General features: G+C 51.5%; 1 protein-coding gene across 1 annotated transcript in view; it reads right to left on the bottom strand.

Annotated features, from left to right (window-relative positions):
- The window catches only part of ENG (endoglin), a 56,918-nt gene that overhangs the window by 26,409 nt on the left and 3,254 nt on the right, over positions 1–27,255 (bottom strand). The window contains exons 2-3 of the mRNA XM_044992389.1: positions 13,110–13,261; positions 1,600–1,737 (exon numbers count right to left, since the gene is read on the bottom strand). Of these exons, the coding sequence (XP_044848324.1) occupies positions 1,600–1,737; positions 13,110–13,261 (290 nt within the window). The remainder of the gene's footprint in view (positions 1–1,599; positions 1,738–13,109; positions 13,262–27,255) is intronic.

Here is a 27,255-nt window from a genome sequence, read left to right as displayed (position 1 = left end):
GGCATTGAGAAACTAAGTGACTTGCCCAAGGTCACACGGGAAGTCAGTGGCAGAGTTGCAACCTGACGTCAGGTCTGCTGAGGCCCAGGCTACCCCCTAACCACTGGGCCACCTGTCCAAATGTCTGTCCCTACCTGGCCACAGTCATGCACACAAACAGATCCTGAGGATTTTGACGTCCTGGCCAGCTGGCAGAACCAGCCCCACTTCTACTCCTGCCTCTGCCATGGACATGCCCAAGGATCACGGAACAGCTCTGTGCCACAGCTTCCCTACATGTAAAATGGGGGCCTGCTAATCCTGCCCTGCCTCCCAGTGGCCATGTGCCCCTTTATTCATGCATGTTCGTAAAGCATGTTAATGCCATCAGGTGCCCGAGAAGGCAGAGTGGCATTAGAAGAGAGGCCAGCAGGTGGCAGGGCAGAGGATGTGGCCACTCTGGGGAACGGGCCAGCGCCAAAACCCCAGATATACATTTCCCCAGATCTCACGTGGGGTGGAGGAAATCAGCACCATACCTAATGATTGTCTCCCCTCCAACCTGCCTCTAGTCAGAACATGAAGGAGAAGAAGGTTGGATCTTTCTCGCTTTGAATGCACTGTCCTTCACCTGGCTCGCTGAATAGGTGACAGTCAGGTCTGCTTCTCTTCTTGAGTGGGGCAACCTTCTCACCCCTGTAGGGAGCCCACGGGGTCCCCATTTTTCATAGATTTACATCCCTGTCCCTGGAGGCTCTGTATTGTGGCTGCCATCCTTTCAGCCATGGAGGACTGGAGAGGCAGCATATTCTAGGGCGTAGGACACTGAACTGGGAATAAGGAGACCTGAGTCTTATTCCCAGCTCTGACACTGAGCTGCTGGGTAACCTTGGGCAAGTCACTTCCCCTCTCACCTTCTATATTCAGACTGCCAGCTCTTCAGGGCAAGGAGTGTCACTCAGCCTACGTACAGTGCCTAGCACAATGGGGCCCTGAGCTCAGCTGGGGCCTTGAGGCGCTGCAGTGATAACTGAAAACAACGATGAAGGTGGACAATGCTGCTCTTTAATCACAGAGGGCCGGACCTTAGAGATGTGAGGGGCTCCGCCTCCTCCACCATGATCTGCACTTCCTCCGGCTCCCTTCTGACCGGGGACAAGACCTAAGAAGGGGGCTCCCACCCAGCGGTACACAGTGCTACCCCAAGGCTGTCCCGTTTGCTAGTATGAGGTGGAGTTCCAGCTGCTCAAGCAAATTCCTGGTGAGTGAAATTCTCCAGGCGCGCTCGGAACCCAGAGCCCAATGTGTTTTTTGTGGGGAAAGTCAGAACTCAGTCTGACTGGCCCTCACGAGCTGAATGCAGAAGCCATGATGGCTCCATCCTCTGATATTCTGCTCAGATGTTCCATGTGTGGCTCAGCCAGCAATGGCTGGATCCGATTTTAGTCAGACAGTCTCAAAAAACTCACCGTGTGGCAAGACTGAGCTGGAGAACATTTGCCACAAAGGAACTGGTTTGAGAAAGTTCTGAACAAGCCAACGGGAGCCGGGACACGTCTGTGTTCCTTGTGACAATCACATATGTTTAGGAGTTCCGCTCTTTCCAGGGACAATACTCACCGAGACAAAGGTCAGGTGGAGCTCTGCCGGATGAACCGTCACCATACAGTACTTGTCACAGATGATCACAAACAGCACCTTTCGCTCAGGTGGGGTGGTCCTCCCCGCTGAGGACACGTTCAACTGGAACGGCCACATCTGCAGGAGATAATGGGGATAATGTCACTCATGCTCACTCGGGACAGTGCCCCCTCCGCAGTGAGGTGCAGAGATGGCAGGCTGAGCCTGACTTGATGGTAGGGGGTGAGGAGGACACCTCACATCTGCATTTCATGGGCCAAGACTCCGTGAGAACATGGGCCAGCCACACAGGGTGGCCAAGGGCTTTTCAGCCTAGGCTGCTTGTGCTGCAGATTAAACTAAAGCCAAGCACAGCAAGAATCAAATCGAAAGTCTCCATGAGAGCGAGCGACTCGCTTGGTACCATTCTGCCTGTGGGTTGGGCACCTCACGCCAACTGCCCCTGGACCCAGGCAGGGAGACTCCGCTACATGGACAGGGAGGGAAGGGGCCAGCTCCGTCCTCTGGGGTCAATGGGGGAGGGAAGGAGACCCTGACTATGCTCAGCTGATGCGTGTATGACCCAGTCCCTATGCCTCTATGTTCTATCTTGAACTGGATCCTGCTGAGGACTGGTGAGGACAATCCCACCTGGTCTATACCCGCCCTCCTTCCCCCTCACCCCCCCAGAGCAGACACACTGTTACATGCAATGCCCCCACACTCTCCATCCACCCTGCTGTGCGAAGAGCCCAATCTCCTTCGAGTATTAGTGTCAGGAGAACCCTGTCAGGACTTGGAGCTGCTGTTCATGTCAGAAGCAACTGAGGAGATGACCCAACCCCAGCATGGCTGGTTAAGAACAGGACCGAGGTGGAGAGACCCACACAAACCCCACGACCTCTCTCTTTGGGCCACCAGAGCTAGAAGGTGGCTGAGAGGCGGCCAGGGATTGGAGCAAAGGGGTCCTGGGGGGATGAGAGCCTACTTGATTTAGGGTCAGCACAGGGAAGCTCAGGCCCCAGCTTCTCAAGTCCCAAGGGCCAGGAGTCGAGTCCGTGTCTGGCGCCGGGGGGAAGCGTGAGTTTGACTGGCGAGCCACGAGAGCAAGGTCACCTCGCTGCTCCTCCGGGAGGCGGGGGCTGGAATGTGCCTCCCCGATGGTTTGGGTTAGTTTCAGCGGACGCGCTGGTTGTTGTCAACAGCACACAGAGGCGCAGCGGCCCGGGGAAACGACCACCCCGCCCTGGCTGGTGCATCCTGTGCGAGCTCAGACAATGCGGCTGCACCTGCAGCCGCGGGGGCTCCCCCGGCCCAGGCTGGCGTGGTGGTTACAGCCATGCGGTGCGGCACAGAAGCTGCTCCGTGCCGGCTGAAAACAGGAGCCTGCCGGGGAGTCTCCTGGGTTGTGTGCAGCCCCTCCCCGCAATTGAACTGGAAACCCCCCTATCCATCACCCCCTAACTCTCTCCACAAACGCCCTCCCACTGCTGTGCCGTTGCCTCAGCTCCCCCTACGTCCAGCCTGGTGCACTGCAGCCAGGAGAGCCCTTCCACCGGCTTGGCTGGGGGTCCCAAGTTTGTCTCAACCAGTCCCAGTGCCCAGGGAGGTCCACACTTTGCCCAACCAAGAGCCACCCCAGCAGCTTGCCAAGACCCACAGCCAGTAGAAATGGAGCAGAGCAGACTGCAGCCCTTCCCCCACCCCCGCCACCTGCAATCCAGCCCCCTACTAATTCCAGCCTTTCAGTGTGGCCCCATCAGGTCTTCGTGTCCCCCCCTGATAACCTTATTGTGGCTCCCTCAGGGGGCCGTGCCCCAGAGTTTGGGAACCTCTGCGCTCTAGGTACATTGGTTCAGTAAATCATGCGACTGGTTCTGCATTACTACATTGGCTCATGTTACAAACACTGTATCACTGGACAGTAAGTGAATAATCAAACTGGCTTTGCATAATGAGACTATTTGTAATATGTTGAAAGACGGGATACAAGGCGCCCTGCACTGATTTAGTACGGGACAGGCAATTTTCTATTTCAATACGGGACGTCCCTTGTAATATGGGATTGTTGGCAACTCTATTCCCGCACACGCACACGCCCAGATGATCTTATCAGGAGCTACTGGAAATTAACTGCCAAAAAGTCTACCACCAGCCTCGTAAGAATAACTCACTCCTATTACAAGTCCAGTCCCGATGCGACGGCACGAGGCGTCCTGTAAATATGACTGTGTGGGTGGCCACGGGACCCCAGCCGGTCGGTTCCCCTTGGCCCTGTGACGGGGAGGGCCTTGGTTCTATTTTTACCACCTGTTTTTTTCCAGGGGCCATTGTTTCTCTCCTCCAGAGTGGCGGGAGGTTTTATTTTACCCCAGTGCTGCCTTTTTCACTGGGATCTGCTTATAGAAACCGGCTTCCAGTAATTCTTCTATACGTGGAGCCTCGGCCCCCTCCTCTCAGGCGGGGCTTGGTGCCAGCTCCCTTGAATGCCATGGTCGTGATATCAATGGCTGGCTCCCCCCATCTCCTCTTTACATAAACAGTGGGGGGGGGGAGGAGGGGGCAAGTCCATGCTATTTATTTACATGATACAACACACTGCCCCACAACCAGGTCTCCCGCCGTCTCCTCCCCCCGCCGTCCCTGCCTTCACAGCCAGGCAAGGGAAGCTGGGCTGGATCCTCCAAGCGGAGAGAGCAGACGCTGGCTGCGACCACCCAAACACTGGGCTTGAGGCCCAGCTGTCGCTGTCCCTGATTCACGGCATCTCCTGTGGGGAGGAGCCCAGTGTGGCTCCAGAGTCAGACTACTTCCCTTGGGGCAGCACACGGGCCAGCTGTTGGTTCAGGCCCCTCTCTTGGACTAGAAGGAGGGTCCAGCGGTTACGCGCTAGCCTGAGACTTGGGAGAAGGGCTTCAAATCCCTGCTTGGCAAGTCACTTAGCCTGTGCCTCCATTCCCCGACTGCAACCCAGCCCTGCCTCCCACGGGGTTGGGAGGATAAATACATCGAAGCCAGCGAGATGCTCAGACAGTGCAGTGCTGGGGCCAGATGAATCCCTGAGACAGATCCTTAGATAGCCTAGAAGGCAGCTTAGCGGATTGGCAAGAAGGGAAACATTTCATGGGTGGGTGAGGTTCTGTGGCCTGCAACGTGCAGGAGATCTGCCTAGATGATCACGATGGTCCCTTCCGGCCTTAAAGTCTATGAGTCCATCAGACTTGAATCCCTGTGGCCCAAAGCACCATCCCAATGATCAATGCAGATACCACATGACACTGCTGTACTGCCTGGCCCCTGGAGATCCCCCTACAATGCATCACTCACACAGCCCAGCAAGAGTTGTGTTACCTACACACAGGCTAAGAGGGTCAGTGCCTCAGCTAGTATAAATCAGCATCACTCTATTGAAGATTAAGTTACCCTGATTTAAACCATTTGAGGACCTAATCTGGAGTCTGAAGTGCAGTCAGTGACATGACATGACTGCACTGCTGAAGCTAGGCAGGGTGACCAGATGTCCTGATTTTATAGGGACAGTCCCGATATTTGGGACTTTTTCTTATATAGGCTCCTATTATCCCCCACCCCCCATCCCGATTTTGCACACTTGCTGTCTGGTCACCCTAAAGCCAGGGCTTAAAGACACCCTGAATGGTGACATTAGGCAGCCCAGGCTGTGTGTGATAGTTTGGGATCTTAGCCTGTAGAGCTGACGCTTGCTTACGTGTATATAAAAATGTGTTGAAAATGTACGTAGGCCCAAAAATCTGTTTCCTAAGAATAGACATGACAATAGCCAAGCGAGGCCTGGTACAACGTGAGTAGTCGAGTGAGACAATTCCGAAACAAGTCACAGATAAATTCGGGCATAACCCAGGTCGTGTTGTTTGGGTCCTCACTGGTTTTTACAAGTGTTTCAAATACAATGTTAATGTTTTGGGCATTGTTATCTATATTGACGTTTATGGGTATGGCATTTACACAGATGTCAATTCAAATGCTGCTTAATGTTAAATAGCCAATAAGGAAGGAGAAAATATTTAATTATGGTAGTGGAATTACAGACAAGGTAAAAGGGCGATTTTATGTTAAGTAATGATGGGGTGTTGTTATAACTGATTATACAAAGGGTAACAGGCTAATTTTAGCTTAGGCGCATCCATGCACCATCACGGTACTGTTAGAGAAATGATTATACCCAATCTCCTCGTTTAGGGACTGCTCACCACTAAATGCGGCTTGCCTCTTAGTGTGTGAAGGTCAGTGCAGTGTATGGTTATGGTGCCAGGCCTGATTGTTAAACAGATATTTGATATTAAATAACTTTTAAAATTCTATCACTCGTGTTAGTCACAGTCCGCCACAAAATTAAATGATCTGTAACAGCCCTAGAGGCTCAAAACTTAAAGAATTCAGTTTGGTTTTAATCCTGACTGTTAAATGACTAATTCGGGACACATAAACCTAAGGTCACAGGATCCAGGCGAACCACAGGGGCTGCCTGCATCCAGGAGCCTGTGACCGAAAGCATCACTGTATTCACAACTTACACACTAGTGTAACAATCTTTGTACAAAATATGCCTTGTGAGGTATCATCTAAAAACGAATACGTTGCTGGTCAACAATATCCTGGTGAAATGTATATAGCACCATTATATGTACAGTTCTGAATTCCCCTGTTATAAGCACATGTTCAGAGCCAGACAGCCCTGCCGAGGCAACAGTTGTTACGCTGGTCTATCCTAAACAAAGAAATGTGCGTTTACCTCACGTTACATATAAGTAGCAAACACGGTCCTCAATTCAGCAGGGGGAGGAGAGGGTAGGAACCCGAACAATTTCTATTTCAGCAAACACAAGTGGGGGAAAAAAGAGGATGGAGCCTCCTTCTCCGCCAGACCTTATGTCGCCTTCCTCACTGCATGATAAACTTTCCTTGGAGGGGTCACCTTCAGAGGAATCCATTGCAAAGATTCACTGGGCTACCCAAGAAAGGGGCAGAGAACCTCGACTTCTCTCTTTCACCCAAGAAGACAAAGGTACCAGCACCTTTGGGCCTTAGAGAGAGATCCTGACTGTGGATAGGGTCAGTCACCAGGTTGCTGAAAGCCTGGGGTGAGAACGGCCATCTTGAACAAAGTCTGGAACCAAAACTTGCTTGATTCAGTTTTAGAGTTTTAGGTGTGTTTTTGCTGGTAACCGTCTCTAATTTTATCTCTTATACTTGAATGCACTTAAAATCCTATAGTCTTTTTTTAATAACCATGTTTTATTTTTAATCTAAACCCATCCAGTGCTGTGTTTAAACTGAACTATCCGGTAACTCCAGTGAAAGCAACTTGACTCTTGACTCCTTAAAGGGGCAGCAACCATAACATCTCTCTGAACTGCCCAGGAGAGGGCTGGACATTGCAGAACAGATGTTTTGGGGAAAATCCGGGACTGGGAGTGTGTTGGGGTCACCCTGCAAGTAGTAACCAAGGCTGGGAGAAGCCAGAGGGTGGCTGAGGGGCTGCAGACAGGCTGCTGGGGTCAGAGAGCTGAACCAGTCCTGTCTGGCACACAGACACTTCAGGGTGTGACCTGCAAGCTGGGACGCTGGCTGTGAGCAGCCCGAGTTGGGAGCTACAACAGCAAAGCCTTGTGAGGCACCCAAGGTTACAGGGCAGGCGATGAGACAACCCCTCACTGGGCTGGACTGCACCCCGGAATGTGACAGAGCCTCCATACAGAATTCCCTATAGATTCAGTACAGCTGGGTTCAGGCTTTTGTCTACTAGGGGGGACAGGCCCGAAGGGCTGCTCAGCGAATTGTTTCGCTATAGGCTGCCCACAGGTGAAAAATGACATAAAAATTGGCTTTGGCTGGCACATTATGTTCACACCAGCTTCCCCGCTGCACTGTTTGATTCTTCTCAGTGCCCAAAGCCCAAACGGCCTCTGCACTGCAAAATAACAACTGAAATCAGTGGCCAGATCCTCAGCTGGTGTTGATTAACATGGCTCCATTGCCTTGAGCAGAGGATCTGGCTCAGCATTCACAAACGGGTGATGCGACCTTTCGAAAGCAGAGAGCAGCCCAGCAGCCTTCCTCTGGCTGGACACAAGAAAGACTGTAAATATCACACCCAGTCCTTGGACACAGAGTTAAAGAGGAAACAGAAAAGTCTTGCGCCCTACCCTTCCGTTGGCACTTTGCATTTGGTTGCACATAGCTGTTAAGCTGGGATGCTTTTTGTTCTCTGCACGCTGCACTTTGGAATGTTCAGGCTCTGTCGGAATGCGGAGACAGCAGCTCCGTTGTTATTGTTACTGTTTATTATTTGTATTACTGTAGCGCCGAGCAGTCCGAGTCATGGCCCAGCACCCCACTGCGCTAGGTGCTGTATAAGCACAGATTAGAACAGTTGTATGAAGGAAGGATCTGAAAGGCGAAGTTGCTTATGGCAACTCCAAATATCTTTTAAACATCCAGGGATCTCGTCCTATAGATCCTGGGAGATTTCACTATCACCACAATTCTGGAAACTCTTTCATTTCGTACAAACAACAGACTGTCCCTTCCAGCCTCCCCCCGAAAAAGCAGAACTAGGTAATCATCAGCAGAGCCAGTGGGGAAATTACGAAGGCTGATTCCACAGAGTTTGCAGTTTTCTATCAAATCTAAATGTTCATTTGAAATGACCCTGTGGCTAGATTGATTCTAGGGCCCTCCTGCTCCAAAGCACAAACAGGTATCACTTGAGCTAATGGATTGATTCCGTTGGCTGGGGGAAGTAGCAGGCAGATAGCCACTGAGGATCAGCTAGGGGGAAGACGAAACACATGTTGTCAGTGTGCCACATGCTTAAAAAAAAACCCCACACAGGCAGAAATATCCGTTTTGTCATGAACAGCCAGTAGAGCATGAACTGACAGCCTGTCGCCCTGTCACCCTAGCTTTGGAAAAGGGTGGTCACCTCACAAATGGTCTATAGTGAAAAAAGTTACAGCTGCTCTCTGTGAGCGAGGGAGCATTGCCCAATGGCTGGAGCAAGTGAGGGGCTGTACTTTGCAAGCATCTAAAAAGACAAGGTTCTTGTCTCAGGGAGCTTACAGTCTGACTCACATGAACATGATCATGGAGAGCAGCTTGGGTGAAAGCACTGCAGTGCAATGGGAAATTTTAAGCCAAAATTCAAATGTTTCACACAGATCCATTTCTCTTTCTCTCATTGGCACTATGCTCCTTATAATCCAGTCTCTCTTGGGGAACATTACTGGCATCAGTAAAAACTAGGCTTCCACAGCATGATAGTGACTTGCTATAAAATCCTCCCAATACTGTAGGATCAACAACTGCCATTTCACTTAGTAATATCCAATCAAAGCGCCTTATTGCATGGACGTGATACACACACAACTCCAGAACCACAGTAGTGAAACTGCTGAAGATGAGCAACAAATATTATGATTTAGCGCTCACAGGAAGAGTTATCTTTTATCATCAGGCACTGAATATTCTGCAGAGTACTCAAGGCCCAGCACCCCTCTCTCTCTCACTGGTTTTACCCCCAGTGTATCTCCTTGGACTTCAGTAGCTGTAGTGGCGTACCCCAGCCCACTTATCCACTGACACTTTAAAAACCCTTGCACCCCAATCTGGGTCTATGCCAGTTATGCGATATGTATGTATCTTTTCATCCTTGCAAACGATATCTGTAACCCCCCATAACCCAAGCCTGACCTCAGATGTACAGTACCTTCCCTCTCAACCTGTGTATATTTCATTTCAAACATTCACTTTAATAACATTTTTAAATCAGTTCTAAATAGCACTGGAAAGAGGCCACTTACTAGATTTAGCTCGCTAAATTTAGGATGCCACATTTGAAATTGCTGGCTTTTATTAGTGGATTTAAAGCAAGGATGGGAAATATACGTTGTGTCATATATGGAACTCACTCAAAAAATCATGGGCCTAAATTTTCAAATGTGACTTGTCCTTTAAATACTCAACTAACAAAATCTTCCAGGGACCTGATTTTCAGAGGGCCTGGGCTCAGCACTTCTGAAAATTAGCCCCCTTGAAGGTGTCTTGAATTGGGGACCCAAAAGCGGAATCATCCAAAATGACAAAGCACTTTTGAAAATTGAGGACCATGATTTCTAAATTTAGAACAGAATGATTCTAGTTCCATTTGGTTTTGCCAAAACTCAGAATCAGAGCTGCTGCGTGTTGTTTGTTTTGTAAATGTTGTTCCCTTGAAAGTCCAGAGCAGGAATTAATTTCAAACAAGAATGTTTATAGTTTATGTAGCCCAGGCCTCCAGGTAGCTAGAAAATCATCTTTTCAAAAATTAAATCCCCCTTGGAAAAAAAAAACAGTGGCTTCAATTAAATGGGAGAAATACTTCAAGACATTCAGAACAATTTAGTGGAAACTCAGAACAATTAAAAAAGGTTCTAGAGCCCAAATGAAACCCCAACACCCATTGATTCTCTCTTCCATCATTTACAGGGAAACAGTCAAGGTTGACAATCTAAAATATGTCCAGATCTGTTGTGGTTTCTATTACAGCCATGCACGTAAGTGCGTCCAGAGCTCACATACACAACACTTCCCTCTCCTTTTCTCACTGCTGTATACTTTGCTCTGTGCTCCTGTGCTGGAAGTAAAGTGAAATTCACAAGATTCATGCCCTTTGACGTGCTTGTGAATTTCACGTCAGTTGCCTGCATACACTACAAAAACAGAGGACAAGATCAGTGGGAACATACCCGTGGATTTGCAGTTATGGAGTGATACACGCTCAGCATTTCAGACTCAAAACCACTATCAGAATTTGCACCAGTTGGTCGCCTCTAGCTGGCTGTCCCAGCAGAGACGACAAGAAGGACAGCCAGGGACATGAACTCCCTTTTGCTCCTAGAGGGTGCCCTGTCAGCTGAGGGCTGAGACATATTAACAGAGCAGCTTGCGATGCTCCTGCTGAACCAGTCAGCAGGATAAATACAGAACTTCAGCTATCAGGACTGTCCCTCTGCCACCTTTCATCAACACCAAATTCACCTGCAGACAAGGGGTGTTGATCCCGGTTTATTAGATTTGACTGATTTTGGTGAATGACTTTTAACAGAGCTCTGGTTTTACATAAGGACACAGGAGGAGCTGTCCAGCCTGGTAACCTGTCCTTACCTGCAACCAACGCAAGATGCTTTAAGCCCTGTCCAGTGACCTTTTAGAGGCACAGTTGCCTGAGCTGGTTATAAGCACAGACTGTGTCCGCACCACAGCTTTCTGCCATCGCAAGCGTGTTTTCACGGTGACACCTAAGAATCAGCCCTCTGCACTGCGTTTGTATCAGTGCAGGCATCAGCAGCGGGAGCACGCCGGGGACGTGCACACAAAGCAGCACGAGCACCGTGCACAGCAAGGCACTCCAGGAGATCCCCCCGCACAGAGAGCCAGGAGGACAGCGGCTCAGTCAAACAAGTTACAAAGGCCTGGCCAGGGGGCCCCATCTGAACTGCAGAAAAACCCAGTGTGCCAGACTGCTTAGAGGGATAGAATCACGGGCCAACCTAGACCTCTGGCGGGGGCTAACCACTGTTACTAACCCAGTATTACCCACTGGCGCATGTAGACACACCGGGTCAGAGCCCACCGACCTCGGCAGCCCCCTGCCGGCTGGCACCGGCCAGCCAGAGCAGCCTTAGCCACGCTGGCCAGTGTGGCCCCAGCCCCGGCCGTGCCAGCTGGATCGGCTCCAGCCACGTCGGCCAGATCTGCCCCAGCCGCACCAGACAACCAGAGCAACCCCAGCTCCTCTCCCATTAATCGGTTAACTGATTATTTTGTTTAAACAGTTAACTTCTTAAACAATATTTACATCCCCACCCCACCCCAGTCATTCTGAGTTCTGCTCCCCCTACGTAGCAGGGAACCAAGCTGAGACTGCCAGCCCGGTAGCACAGAGAATGACTTCCCAGCCTACTGGTCACTATACATAAAGGATCCTTTCCCAAACAGAAATTGTGCTGGGGCAGATTTTCCCCAGGTCCAGGGGCCGTTAACATAGGCCAGGGGTAGGCAACCTATGGCACACATGCCGAAGGCGGCACGCGAGCTGATTTTCAGTGGCAGTTCCACCGCCCGGATCCTGGCCACCGGTCCAGGGGGCTCTGCATTTTAATCTAATTTTAAATGAAGCTCCTTAAACATTTTAAAAACCTTATTTTCTTTCCTTACAACACTAGTTTAGTTATATATTATAGACTCATAGAAAGAGACCTTCTAAAAATGTTAAAATGTATTACCAGCACGCAAAACCTTAAATGAGAGTGAATAAATGAAGACTCGGCACACCACTGCTGAAAGGTTGCTGACCCCTGATGTAGGCATAGTTTGACCAGTTAACCAATCTATATTTGGTGGGGGGGGGGCAGCTCCAGTGAGGCCAACGGGGCTGCATGCGGGGGTGGGGGGGAGGGGGGGATTCCGTGCCTGCACAGGGGCACCATTTCAGCTTTCGGGGGTGAGCAACTTTAACCATGATTTGAGAGGCTCCCTAGGCCACTGAAATCTCCTGATGCATCCATTAACGTTTTTCACAGATTTATCACATTGACGGTTCATAGTCATCCTGCGATCAACCAATACACCAGCTCTTTCTTGTCCACAGTCACTTCCAACTGGTAAGTCCCTAGCTCACAGCAAAAATTCTTGTTGTTAGTCTCTAAATGCAGGACCTCGCACTTTGCACTATTAAATATTATCCCATTTCTAGTACTCCAGTGTATAAGGTCATCCAGCTCTCGTATGGCATTCCAGTCCTCCTCGGTATTGGCAAGACCTCCCAGCTTTGTGTCATCTGCAAATTTTATTAGCGCACTCCCACTTTTTGTGCCAAAGTCAGTAATAAAAATGTTAAACAAGGTTGGTCCCAAGAATTACGATTCTATTATTAAAACAACAAGGAGTCCGGTGGCATCTTAGAGACTAACAGATTTATTTGGGCATAAGATTTCATGGGTAAAACAACTCACTTCTTCTCCGTGCATCTGAAGAAGTGGGTTTTTTACCCACGAAAGCTTATGCCCAAATAAATCTGTTTAATCTTTAAGGTGCCACTGGACTCCTCGTTGTTTTTGTGGATACAGACTAGCAGGGATAACTCCTGATACTTGACATGTTCACCAGGCTTGGAACAGATCAGTTAACTTTTGGAAACAGCCTAACAGCTCTTTCTTGCCTTAATCACCTGTTAATTACTGTTTATAAACAAAATTCGGACTCCCTGCCTCAGGGGCGCAAGCAGCAGCAGGTCTCCTGTCTCCTCTGCAGAACTCCTTATATTGCACTTTGCCTGGGGGGCAATGCCCTCCCTTGCCCCCCCCACCCCAAACTCTGCCTATGAAGCCACACTCCCCTGGCAGTGAAAGCACCTGGTCTGTCTGCTGCCAGGGAGCAGAGATTGTGTCACTGCGTCTCTCCCCCACCCTCCAAGCCCCTCAGTCACTGACCTCGGTCTTTACTTTCACTTGGAGAACGTGGACCTCCTGGAGTTCCCCCACGGTGCTGCGGCTCACACAGCCGCGCGCAGTCTTGCCTGTCATGTAAGACACCTTGTCCTTCGTGGTCTGCTGAAGGGTGCAAACATCGCCGCTCGTGGGACCTAGAGGGGAAGCCACTCACTGTCAGTCATCTCGCTGCAGGACAGAACGGCGGCAGTGAGAAGGGGGGCTCCGGGGGCAAGGAGCACAGGAGGATGGGAGAAGAGCGAAGGGCCTGGCACATCAGGAGGGGAGCAGGAGCACAGAGTGGCCAGGGAAGAGAAGGGGTCAGGGATGCAGGGGGGAGCCCAGGAGAGGATACAGATCCAAGGGCAACTGAAGCATTAGCTAAGGAGCCTGGGTGGTGGGAGGGGAGAAGGTGCATTGTCCTTATTGGAGCAAAAGGTGCCTGGGAGCCCATCTCCTGCCCAGGACAGCAAGAAGGTGCTCTGGGCTGTATAGGAAGGAGGTGCCGCAGGAGCTGAGAAGAGACTTGTGGGCAGCATGTGTCTGAGCACAGGGGGTTGGGATGCACTGGGGATGCACATCTGTCAGTTATTAGATGCTGCCAGGGGGATACGGGCTAGGGGTTCGGGGGGGGGGGGCGCTTTCAGCTCCAGTTTCCAAGGGTGTATAAGGTCAAGGCACAACACTTAGCCCTGAAGGGGCGGTTCTAGAGGAAGGAAGCAAGGAAGGACAGATGGACGGAAAATCTCGAATATCTCGTTCCTAGGTTACTGAAAAGGACATTTCCTCCATCAGCTGTAGCTGCTCTTTAAAAAAGGTAACCCAACAGGATTCTTCCTAGTGCTTTGGCTAAGAGGTGGGGGAAGCACCAGCTTACCATGAACACACCCTCTCCCTGGAGAACGCAGCCCGTCTTTGCAGCTGTATGGACTGGATCAGGGAGGGCTTTTTTGTCTCTAACTACGACCTTCACCGCGTATTTGCAAGCCAGTCTCCATCCATGGCGGAGCTCCACTGACTTCCATCCGGGTCTGTCAGGGCCAACTCTGAGACTAGCTCCAGGGAAAAGCAGCAGCAAAATCATTCAGACACTAGAACTATGCTGATAGAGGGGAAAGTCCAAATCAAAGCTACGCTCCCTCCTTTTGCCCTGTGCCTGGGTAACAACAGACATCACAGGTCACCCCTGGGCACTGAACCCTGGATCCCCAGCACTAAACGTGAATCGCCACCACCTGAGCTGAAGGAGTAACTCTGCTACCTGGTGCCTGCAGTACAGTCCTATCCACTGTAAGCCAGCCACAGAGCAGGGCTGGATAATACACCGAATAGTGGGTTCCACCAGCATAATGTAGGGCTCTCCAAATAATCTCATAAGCCACACGTGCTGCTGTACTTTGTATTACTGTAGCCCCTAGAGGGCCCAATCCAATGTGGGCCCTATCATGCTAGGCACTGTACAAGCATATAACAAGAGATGGGCTGTGCCCTGAAGAATTTACAATCCAAATAGACAAGGGTGGTAGGGGAAACAGAGATGAAGTGACTTGCCCAAGGTTACCCAGCAGGTCTGTGACAGAGTCAGGAACAAAGCTCAGGTCTCCTGAGTCCCAGCCCAATGCCTTATCCTAGACCCATAGGGTTAGAAGGGAGCACAAGGGTCATTTAGTCTGACCCCCAAAACATGACTCTGGTGGGACTCAAACCCACAGCCTTTGAATGACTTCATCTGTCACTAAGCTAGAAGACCAACATGCTATTCATTATGCTACAGAGCCCATATAGCATATGTCTAGGCTTAGCTCCTCTGAGCAGTGTCCACTGACGCCTTAGCTGCCTTTGAGGGACACTGGGTGCTGTCCTGGGCTCTCTGCTCAGATCCCCCTCTGGTTCCCTGATTTTCAATCTCTGACCTCACTCCTGCTCCTATTTTTAAATTTGTTGCCCTACACACCCACTTGTGGCCTGGAATTAGCGGTTCTTCCCCCTTAGCTATGGTGGGGGGGCTTTAGGTTTGGGTGGGCCTAGATCCGCAAATAGCACATATCACTGCCTACTCAGCCACAAATCTTCCACCTTTAAACACCCCCATGCTTCAGGGGTTGAAATCCTGAACCTTATTCAAAGTGAAATTTTCAGCCCCATCCATGCAAAACTGACCCTGAATCAATCGTGAGATCTCAGCACGCCAGAGCACAGAGAAATACGTGAATCGCACACCCACTGTGGGGGATCAGAGCTCATGCTTCAGGATATGAGCGGTCAATTCCCACGAGGTCAGGAATCCCAGCCCTGCGTCCTCCCACCTAAACACACAGCATTTTGCAACAGGCCAAGTGCTCGATGTTGGGTCTTTTAAAAAATTCCTCTGAAGTGTCACATATTGGCCGCTGCCCAAGACAGGAGATTGAACTTAATAAAGCTCTGATCCGGTATGGAAAATGCTATGTCCCTGCTGCAACCAAACACTTGACAAAATCATGCTATACCTTTCACAAACAATTGAGCACAAGAAGTCCCCCCCCCCCCACCCCCATGCCACGTACACCCCCCGGTCTGCAGCACGGCAAGAGGAAATCGGAAAGATCAGAAGCTGTTATTTAAGTCATCTGAAAACCGGGGCACGCAACATTTTACTGAGGGAACAATAACAATGTGCCATTCAAAAAAACAAAACAGAAAATCTAAGTTACTGGAATGCATGTGGAATCCTTGTATGAGGCAAGTTAGAGACCTGATCCTGCAAGCAGATCTTACTCCCGCTGACTGCAATGCAGCTGACTGGGGAATTGTCCCATTGAAGGCAATGGGACTTCTGACGCCAAAAGTTGCTACTCGGTGAGTAAGGGCTGTCAGAATATGCCCCCCCCGGCTCTGTTTGGCAGAAGCTGAGACTAGAACTGGCCAAACCACAGGAAAATAAAAACACAACATCGAGGAAAATAAATATAAATAAAATACATATTTTTTTGGTGGCCATTTTGCCCTGACCTTGGAAAAATTTCATCCTGCTAGAGCTGAGACTCAGAGAAATGGGTGAGGACATGGCGAGACACCTCATCTCACACAGACCACTAGGCAACCTGAGCTGGATTCAGACCAGCAATGACCTAGGGGTATTTGGTTCCATATCCCGCAGGAACAAGTCCCCAGCTCGTGACGCTTTATGACCGAGCACTTGCTGGTGCTGAAGGGCAGGCATTGGCCGCCTTGCTCTGGATGAAGGCAGGGCAGGGAATTGCAGTAGGGGCTGGCTGGTTTCCCCTTTCTGCAGCCTGAGGTTCTCAGTGATATTAAGGAGATGAGGTGCATATAGGGAGAGAACAGGCTCTGTGGATACAGAACGTCGAGAATGACAGGCGGGTTGACAACTCTCTGTCCTCCTGTGTGAATGGCCCAGGCATGGAGGGACAGGAGCTGTCAGTGTTATGCTGGTGAGACCCCTTTCCTACAGGCAGCCAATGAAGACAAGGCAAAGGAAGAAAATATACTAATTAAAGTGTTTGCGTGTGTATGAGAGAGAGAGAGAGAGAGACAGGCAGAAAGACAGATGGATCTCACCAGAGGGATCAGAATTGTTCATTTGTGTGTCAGAGGCCCTATACAGCTAACAGCTCATGGAGATTCTACTTTGGCACACAGGCCTGGACTATCAGCGCAAGATCTGATGTCCCTGCTGCTTCTGTTAAGTTCCTAGTGGCCCTGGCATTCTGCACTGCAACAGCTGTGAAGCCTTAGGCGCCTACAGACGTTTTACAACAGCATCCGCATGTAACAAAGGATTCACTAGGGTGATGGTGGTGAACTGCGACACACCATGAGCCCTTCCTTAAAGGGAGCTCAATATCCTTTGCCAAACCTCCTGAGTCTGAAGCAGAGGGGGTGAATCGGGGTCCAACAGCTAGGCCTGGCTGCGCCCTCAGGGGAATGTTTTCTTTGGAGATGGCCAGCCACTGAAAGGATTTCCATCACTTCCCTCTGGGGACTGACGCTCACCAGTGGCTCCAGACAACTGCATGCAAGCAGAGGCGTCTGGAGGCAGCGGGGCTGGGCCGGATGCTAGGCCCGGATTGTCCAGACGCCCTGACGTTGAAGGAGGAGAAGGGTGGATGACTGGACGATGCTATCTACAGCTCCAGTGAGTGACAGGAAATGGAAGGCCCAAGGAATGGGAATGGAAATTTACACACATGTGTCAGCCGTGCTGAATGAAAGGAGGATGGCGAGCAGGAGAACGGGGAAGGCGCAGGGAAGCCGCAAGGTCAGGGTGCTGGTCTTATGCAAATGACAAGCCCTTCATTTGCATATCTCATGAACACACAGAAAGAACAGCAGTGTCCCGGTTCCCAGAATTCAAGCCTGCAGCAGGGAATGAGCGGCAGGAACATAGGCCTGGCCGTGCTCCTCCCTGGCTGGCGCCCGGGAAACTCCGGCTGCTCCGAGACTCAGCTCTGTCCTAGGCGGGGTGGGGACCGAGGTTGGGGTGCTGACCCCTGCTGCTTGCCCTGGCTAGGGAGGGGGACCTGGCTGCTCCCTGCCATCCGCTAAGGGCTGCTGGGGCCACTCCTAGCCCTTAACTTCCTGCTGGGGGGCTTCAGGCTGCTGCTCCTGGGGATGGAGGAACAGGAGCCTTTGGCTCAGGCTGCCATTCTCTGGCTTGCAGGATAGGGGCTCTTGGCAGCTCCCTGGCTGGGCTGGGCTGGGGAGGGGAGCCCTGGCTGCAGCTCCTGGGGGGCGGGGGGCTCTGGGCCTGGCCTGCTGCCTCCCCCCACCCCCCATCCCGGGACTGGTCTTAGAGTCCTTGGCTCTAACCACTGAGATCCCACCTAGAGCAGCCCTAAGCCCAGGGACGGAGCCTCGAGCATCCACTCAGGGGCCTGAAGCACTTAGGTTGGAACAGTGCAGGGAGCTGCTGAACCCAGGGGCCTCCCAGCCCCAGCCCCCCAGGGATCCTGGACTGGCCGCAGTAGGAGGGACGTGTATTGGGAAGCTCTGGCTTAGGCTGACACCTGCAAAGCCACTGAGGGATTTGCACACTCAGATCCCACTAAAGCCAACTTCCATCTCAGCCACTTCCCCAAGGCCCCAGGCTGGGACACGGCTGTGTGTAGCTTGTCCCATGCCAGACACAGTCAGGCTGGGGGACGGGGGAGAGGAGGAGAGTTGGGCTCAGTGCCATGCATTCAGCGAGCAACACTCAGGCTACTGTGCCGGCCAGAGGCCCCTGCTCGTGCGGTCCAGTCCCTCACAGGGTTAGTAATAGTAGTGAGCCCTGTGACAGCACTTCACAGCTTCCCCCATTAGCTCACCCCCCTTCCCTGAAGCTGCAAGGCCAAGCTGGGTCCCCACTGCTCTGCCCTTCCCCCAGCCTTTGATTTTCTGAGTGGTCCTCAGCGCTGGCACCTACCCCAGCTTCTGCTCAGAGCTCCCCCAAATCAACAGAAACAGGACACCGATGGGATCTACTGGGTAACACTCCATGGCAGTGATACTCAGACCTCAGGGGTTCAGGAGCCAAATTAGCAACCAACAGTACCCAAAAGAGCCCCCGGCGTGTGAGTTCACTGTTTCATTTACTACAGTACTAGTCAGATTTACAGTAGGATAGGAAAATGTTTATATATATAAACACATCAGTATGTGCCTGTGTGTATATATATAATTCTCACAGCAAATAAGTTTATAACAGTGTAAGTTGATAACTTAATTGGTTAATAACATAGTAAAAGGATCCTGATTGGTTAATAACTTAGATTGGTTAATAAGTAAATCCCACAGCGTTTTAATACCATGTGCTGCAAAGAGCCGCAGGAGACACATTCAACAACCACTTGTGGCTTGCGAGCCACAGTCTGAGTATTGCTGCTCTGTGGTCTGTGTTGTGGCCAGGAGCTCAGATGAGATAATCATGATGGTCCCTTCTGGCCTTAGGATCCTTTCCTTGCTTGCTCACAGGGTCTGAATAGCAGCAGTGAAAATGGACCAGCGGCTTGTTAATTTCACTCTGCTGTTGGGCAGAGCTGGCAGAGGAGCAGAGCTGTCTGTCTTTAGACTCGGACACCTAGTCCTGTGTCCCTTTACGCTCTGTTCTCCTTCGGACAGTTTGCTTCATGAGCATTAGAACTAGGAAATATCCTAGGTAAATCCACGCGTGAACAGGCACACGCTTTGAAACGACAGCCTACGTGCTGCCGAAAGTGGTGGCTTCGCCCCTGCCGCCCCGCAACACACCACCACACGCACGCGTCGAGGAAATCTTCCTCTCGTAAAGATTTTTCAAGCCCTGCTAATGGACTCGGTCAGCGTCACAGCCCAGTTTCCTGCACCCAGTCTGCAGAAGATGCGACCGCAGCTGTGATTCACACAGAGTGACAGCTGGAAAGATGGGGGCTGGGGAGAAGAGAAGTCAAACAAGGAGAAAGCAATTTCCAAAGCCGCCCTTGTACTAGGGTCACAGACCAGGCCTCGTCCAGGACGCTGCGTCCACTACCCACCTATTGTCCTGCACTTCCTCCACACACCAGCTAGACCAGCCATGCAGTCAGCAGCATCAGGAGGAAGATAAACAGAGGCTTATCTGGGCTCCACAGGCAGCGTCACTCTTCCCCTCCAGCCCTACCCCAAGCAGCCAGTCTAGGGTAATTCAGCCAGGACTAGACACCAGGCTCCTGCGGCTGCTCAGAACACTAGACAGGCCCGATCCGTGTCTAGCGTTACGGCCCCGATTCCGCCTCGCACTGAGGGACTAGCACGCAAAGGGGAAAGATTAGATCGCCGCGGCGACCGGGAGCTGCTGGGGACGGTTTCCAAGGAGAATGGCACCGTCACATACGGCAGAGGGAGATTACCCAACCCTCTGGCCTGGGTGTGAAGCCTTCCACCTACAGAGTGACAGTTGCACCACGCCGGCTGGGAGGAGCCGGCCACTCAGCGTCCTAGGCCGGCAGAGCCAGAGGGGAGACCTCTCACCCTCAGCCCCATCGGCTCTTAGCCCCCCACTCATCAAAGCATTGCCCAGCACACAAACCATTCCATCCAATTCCCCATGTCACTCAGCGCCCCGCCCCCACTGCTACATCACGCCGCACTCCTGCGCCCAGCAACGCATTAGCATTAACTGGCGTCGTCCCGTGAAACTCCTTCCCCCTACGATCCGTCAGCCCTACGTCACTGAACCCTCCCTTCGGCTCCAACAGGGCACCCCCGCCCCACTCACTGCCCCCTTCCGTTCCATGTATCACCCAACCCCCACTTGTGCTCCACACCCCCGCGATATGCTATCAGAGGCCCCCATCACCTAATGCCCTGACACATCAAACACCCCTGTCTCACCTAACGCTCCTCCTGCTCCCTTGGCTGGGTACATCCGCATGTCCCCAGTTCATAGCACTGTCTCTGCCCTGGCCAACACCCCCCCCAAACTCCCCGCGATGCGCCAACCCGTTAATCAAGGGGCCTTCAGCACAGTGCTCCTGCTGAACTCCTCCCCTGCCCCCAGATCATAGGAGCCCAGCGTCCATCTTTCTCTCCACTGTTCCACCCTCTCATGGGGTGCAGATGCCGAGAAGGGAAAACCTCATCTCGTGCAGGCGCTGCCAGACCAGGATTCAGCATCCCGCAAGCAAGGCGTAAGGGCCGCTCCCTGCGGAGGGCTCCGGGCTGGCAGCGTTACACTCAGGCTCGGCAGCTCCCCATGCCCGCTCTGCATAAACACGATTGGCTCCTCACCTCCCTGCCAGGCCCTGCTGGTATTCGTCAGGGGGGAAAGCAGCCTGGCTCCAGCATTATGTAATGATCAGATAACACCGCTCAGCTGGGCCCAGCCTGCAGGGCCCCGGGGCGATCAGATAAGAGAGCCTTTATTTTTGTACTCCAGGAAAAAAAATCTTGTTCAAACGCCTTCCCTCCCCTCCCCCTCCCATCCCAGCACAGACGAGACCAGGGAGCTGGGAGGGCCCTGACGCGTCACCCTGTCTGCCCAGAGCATGGGCTTGGAGGGGGTGGGGTGGGGTAAGTCCTGTTTTCTATAAGCAGATCAAGGAGACGCTAACCAAACAAGTGCAGAACAATGGCACTGACCCTGGGGTGCAGTGGCATGGAGGAAATCATATGCATAGATGGAGTGGGAAAGAACTCCCCTACAGACACAGTGTATGACCCACAGTCCAGGGAGAACTCAACAGGTCCAGGGATTGATAATGGGATTTGGTGCCTTTCACCTCTAGCTTGATGGTTTCAAGTGGGGACTAACCATCGCGGCCATGAAAAGCATCTTGGCTTGGCACACATGGAACGAGCTGATGGGTCTCAGTCCAGGAGCCATGGCCCAAAACCCAACCCCATTGTTGGTACTAACTGGTCCCTGGCTGGGTGTCTCAACAGAGAGGCGAAGATTGCCTGGGCCGTGGAACGTTAACTCTCCTCTTTCCAGCTCACCATTACGGGGCAGTGCCTGACGGGGGGTGGAGATGGGGGAGAAGGCTCCTCTGCTACTACCATGGCAGGACCTTTCCTGGGGAAGAGCCCAGAGCATCAGCCTCTAGGGCTTTCACCAGCACTAAATCATTTAAAAACTAAATACACACACAGAGCCCTGCCGCCACTCACTCAGACCTAGTGTGAATCGCACCTGGTCTGGGCTGACACGGGGGAAGATTCTGGAGTTGGTTGCTATTTCTGGCCTTTTAAGGGTTGGGAACTTTACCAGTTTGCTCAGTGGGATCACTGGGAGTCCATTTGCATTTATTATTTACTTGTTTCTGAATAAGGCGCTTTCCCTTCCATGTCTTAGGCACTGTCTGCGACTGGTCAGCCCAACAGGCAGATTTTGTAAGGCTAAACCTAAGGCCGGGAGCCCTGATCCTGGGAGGATATACAGGTTTGTCAATTCTGCAGTGACACTAACAGCTGTTGTCATCAATGCTGAGAACATAAGAACATAAGAACATAAGAAAGGCCGTACCGGGTCAGACCAAAGGTCCATCTAGCCCAGTATCTGTCTACCGACAGTGGCCAATGCCAGGTGCCCCTGAGGGAGTGAACCTAACAGGCAATGATCAAGTGATCTCTCTCCTGCCATCCATCTCCATCCTCTGACGAACAGAGGCTAGGGACACCATTCTTACTCATCCTGGCTAATAGCCATTTATGGACTTAGCCACCATGAATTTATCCAGTCCCCTTTTAAACATTGTTATAGTCCTAGCCTTCACAACCTCCTCAGGTAAGGAGTTCCACAAGTTGACTGTGCGCTGCGTGAAGAAGAACTTCCTTTTATTTGTTTTAAACCTGCTGCCTATTAATTTCATTTGGTGACCCCTAGTTCTTGTATTATGGGAATAAGTAAATAACTTTTCCTTATCCACTTTCTCAACATCACTCATGATTTTATATACCTCTATCATGTCCCCCCTTAGTCTTCTCTTTTCCAAACTGAAGAGTCCTAGCCTCTTTAATCTTTCCTCATATGGAGAAAAACACAGCGAGTGAACGACTGGTGAAAAGCCAAGGGGATTCAGAACTCTTAGCTTTAATAACTAAGGGGGCTGTTAGTAACTCAGGGAAGACATTCATTTAAAGTCTTTTTACACTGACTTAGCACCCATCACTCCCCATGATTTAGTTAGCCAGCGTCGCTTGGGTCCTTCTGCTTTTCAGAGCTGATTTGTTACCGCTCCGTCTTCCTGGACTGGCTGAGGAGGCGAAGTGAACTCATCGGAGGTCATGCAGTGGCTCTGTGGGATTAGCATGAGAATCCAGGGCTCTTTGCTGTGACCAATGGATCACACAGACCTACCTGCCATCTCTGGCAGCTCCAGGATGGACCCCCCCAGGAAATCTGCAGCTCAGGCTGTGTGTTAACTCATCAACCCAGGACTGTATTTTACTAGGTTAACTAACCGCAGGCACCGCATGCTGCAGCGATGGAAATCCACAGGTCAATGGAGTAGGTGAAAGCTGTCTCGGACCATTTCCCTCTCCCGTCTTGGCTAGAGAACCTATCCTCCCTAGGTGAGGGGAAACCAGCCTGTTTCCGGGACTAAGCAAAGGGAATAACCTCTTTTCTTTTTGAGCCTTTCTGCATCATTTCTGCTTGTCCGTTCTGCCCTCTACACAATAACTGGGACATCGCCGAGGTGCCTCAGGGTTACAGAGCCTCTTTACGGGCCTGGGATTTAAGGGAGACAACGCAGATTTTTGCTGCTGGAAATCCAGCGCTAGCTCAGAACTACAACATGGCTGATCACTGTCGCACAGACACCTTTCTCCTGGCCCCGCGTGTGAGAGAAGTGAGGCCTGGGAGGCAGGATCTGCTGCCAAGCCTTTGTCCCGTGGCCGTCAACGGGAATCTGGTGATTCACTGTGGCTCATGCTGTCCAGGCTCCTAGCCCTGTGTTGTCATCCTAGCCTGCAGGATGACACGAGGGCAGCGTAATCTACCCCAGCTGCCACGCCAGGCAGAGCCAGGTAAACCCAGGCATGTGAGGACCCCCTAGGACAAACCCCGTAACTCCACTAAAGGCAGCACGAACGTTACACAGCTCGCTTTTTGATGTTGCTGGTGCTGATGGATACAGTAATAGCTGGATGAGATCAGCACACCGGGACACAATCATATGATTCAGATCCTTTCTGTGAGCTAGAAAACAATGCCAGTAAATGACCCGCAACACAATGGGATGCCAATTCATAGCAGAGTGCGCAGACAGTAGTGGGTGGGATGCGCTCATAGGACGGGTGAAGGCAGGGGTGGGGTTTCGGGAAGGGAGGTCTGGCTAAAAGGGGAGGCATGGCCATGCTGAAGGGACTCGCGCTGGATCCCGATCAGCCATTCACATAGCGCCTTTCATCCCAGACCACTTTACCAACTCATAAGCAAACAATACACAGGGCTCACCCCCACAGTCCCTGAAACACGGCCCCTTCTGGGGTGGGACGTGGAAGCTGCTTCACAGCAGGCACCAACGCTCGGCTACTGTTTAGGGCACAAAGCGAAAAATGCCTTTTTCGACGGAAAACGCAGCTGGAGTGTTAGGAAGGCAGAACATTAAAACCCAGCCTGGAAGTCAATCTGGGAAGTGACGTGATCAGCAAGAGGTGTCAGGGGCTACAGGTTCCTGAGCGCTGTCTCCTAGGACACAATCATGGTGCTGGCCAAGGGAAGGATGACACCTACTGCACCACCGACACCCGCAGGGGAGCTCTGACCGGTCTCTCTGCTAAGCACTCATGCAGTCCAACACTGCTGAGCTCAGGCCAGATGGCAGGAGCACAGCACAAGGGGCTACAGAAACGGCTGGATGGCAGCTGGGGAGTGTAGCTTTTCCCTTACTTGTCTGGGAGGCCTCTGAGTTTTTCCATAACTAGGGTTTTTCACGTTTTAAACCAATTTTCTACTTTGGGAGTGAAAAACAGAGTAAGGGGGGGAGGCAGATTTTCATTTCGCAGCTCTACTTAGTGTCACCGGTTCAGGATAACTGCGCCAGTATCCCCCGCCATGGTCCCTCAAGGGCACCCACTTAAGGTTTCTGGCTCCCCAGCCGTCACCTCTCTAGGGCAGAGACCTGCATCTCTCACCCTCCTGACCAGTGTTTTAAGGCTGCACAGCTCCGTCCGGGCCTTACACTGTGACGTCCCCAGCAAGCCAGGCTGCCTGCACTTTGTGTTCTGTCCGAGGGCTCTGAGCAGTGCCTTGCCTGCAGTTCCAAGTTACCACCCAGCTCTTTCTAAGCCAGCCCAGGACCTTTATTCTGAAGGTAAAAGCAGTACAGAGAAAACATGTAAAAAACCCAAAGTTCCTATACATGAGCTAACAGCTGACCTGAGGTCACCCGCAGCCTTAGAGGGTCCTAGCAAGCCAAAGTCTTTCCAACTCTTCTGCAAGGGCTGGGGCCCTTGGACAGAAGGTCCTGCCTGTTTGCTGGATCAGAAAGAAGGCCTGAGCCTGTGCGAACCCAGCTTTTTATTCAAACAGCCTTGCTTTGTCGGATGGACTCTGGACAGTCCAGCTGGAATCAGTCTACGCTCCCTGGGGATATTACAACCCGTGTGATTTGCCGTCGTCATCTCCCACTGTTTGTGGTTCCTGGAGAAGTTGGGGTAGCCCGCCCCACCGGGGTTAAGTACAATCCTTAGCCCCCAGTGATATACAAGCGTAATATAATACAGGCCTCAAAGACATTGCACCACCTGTCACACGGCATGTGGCAGCTCCTAGCCGGTTCATAGATTAGAAGGGCAGGAGAGGACATTGGATCGTCCAGTGTGACACCCCCCTCCCCCCCCATAAGCAGGGAATGCTCAGCTGGTCTCCTTCCTGGGCTGTGGCTGTGCCACGCTTAGCAATGCCCAGCTCACCTCTGCCTGCATACAGCGAAAGAGCTTCTCCTCCCCGGGGGATTCTGTCACTCAGAGGGGTTGATGTCAGACTCCTCATGCTTTCCGGGAGCAATGGGAAACACACACTGGCCTGCGGCTAAACCAATAGCAGCTCAGAGCCAGCAGCCGCTGAGCCATCCCCACCTGTCATTCAGCACTGACCCAAAGGGAGCCCACTGGGAGGACAGCAGCTGCCATGTAGAACATTGATGGTAGTGGGGAAAGGGACGATCCTCAGGGTGCCACCAAAGAGGACGAGGATCCTCTGGGGTTATACGGAGCCAAATTCCCCCCGGCTGTAAGCCAAGAGAAGTCGTAGGGTGCCACCAGGGATAGACTTGGCCCAATGAGGCTGCCTAGCCACAGTCCAGGCCTATTTGAACCAGATTATCCAGCCACACAGTAGTTCTCCAGGAGAAGTCACTTCAACTAGGTCCCCTCACTCTGTTGAGCTCAGTGCCGTGATTAGCACAGTCCTTCCCCACCTGCAGGGATCACACAAGCACTAGGGACGCACCTTCCCTCAGTGACTCATGATCTCAGGCCACAGCTTCTCCCGTTCTCTGGGAGCTGCTCTGTTACCATACTACCGTGATTGCTGTTCTGCAGATGAGTGTGCTCCCCAGGTCCTGGGATTCCACACTGCTCTCCCAGCCCTGCTCGTTACAGTGCTGCCAAAGCTTATGGTTTTAAAACAAGTCCTGGGATATTTGGTTTGGCTTCTTAAAGCTCCAGCTTCTGGAGTCATGTGATTAGGTGAAAATCTCAGTGTAATTTTTTAAAAGATTGGTTGCACAGAAAAGCTTGAAAATGGGACTCAAATGCAGCCTGAAAGCTCAGAAACAAAAGGCAAATCCCCCTGCCCGAGACATTTTACACATTTTCTAATAGTTTGCGATTTTTAAGCCACTCTGATGTTTCTTGGGTCTTGATGCATGATTTCTGAACGCAGCCTGTATCCACACATGACTGGAATAGTCTTTGTACAAAATATGCCTTGGGAGGTATCATTGGAAAACTAGCAACTAACTGGTCAATAATCTCAACAATGTACATAGCAACCTTATGTGTAAAGTTCTGGCATCCCCCTGTGTGACGTTGAAGGCACATGTTCAAACCTGCATAGCCCTGACTAGGTGGAACTGGTCAAGAGGCCTGGCTTAAACAAAGGGATGTGTATTTACCTCAGTTTGCATATAAGCTGGAAACAGAGTCTTCAGACAGTGAGAGGGGGAGAAAGAGGACATAGAAAATCTGCATTTCAGAAACCACAGGTGAAAAGAAACAGCACAACACCTCTTTCCGCCACCAGATGCCCTGTCTCCTTGCTCCCAGCTGGAAAGCACTTTAACTAGGGGGCACGCTCAGGAAAACACTTTTCAAAGGGTGACAGGACCACAAAAGCGAGAGGCTAAACACCCCTGGGTCTCCCTCCCTACCCACCTCTCTCTAAGACAAGAGACGTTGGGCTTTGGGAGCAGATCCTGACCTGAGAGTTCGGTCAAAAATGCTCCTGGAAAGCCCTGGTAAGAATTTCACCTTGACCCTCGTCTGGTTTGTTACATTTAGTACTAGGAAGCGCTTTGAGCTTTATTTCTCTTGTAAGCGTTTCTGACTTTAATGCCTTATACTCGCACTCACTTAACACTTAGCTCCTTGGACTTCAGTAAACTTCTTTGATTCTGTAAACAAACCTAATCCAGTGTTGTGTGACCTGCGTGGGTGACTCCACTGAAGGCAGCAAGCTGTCGTGTACTGATCTCCTTAGAGG

Source organism: Mauremys mutica, chromosome 18 (genome assembly GCF_020497125.1).
Source record: "Mauremys mutica isolate MM-2020 ecotype Southern chromosome 18, ASM2049712v1, whole genome shotgun sequence".
NCBI classification, from domain to species: Eukaryota; Metazoa; Chordata; order Testudines; family Geoemydidae; genus Mauremys; species Mauremys mutica.
This window is presented reverse-complemented; position numbering and strand designations above follow the sequence as displayed.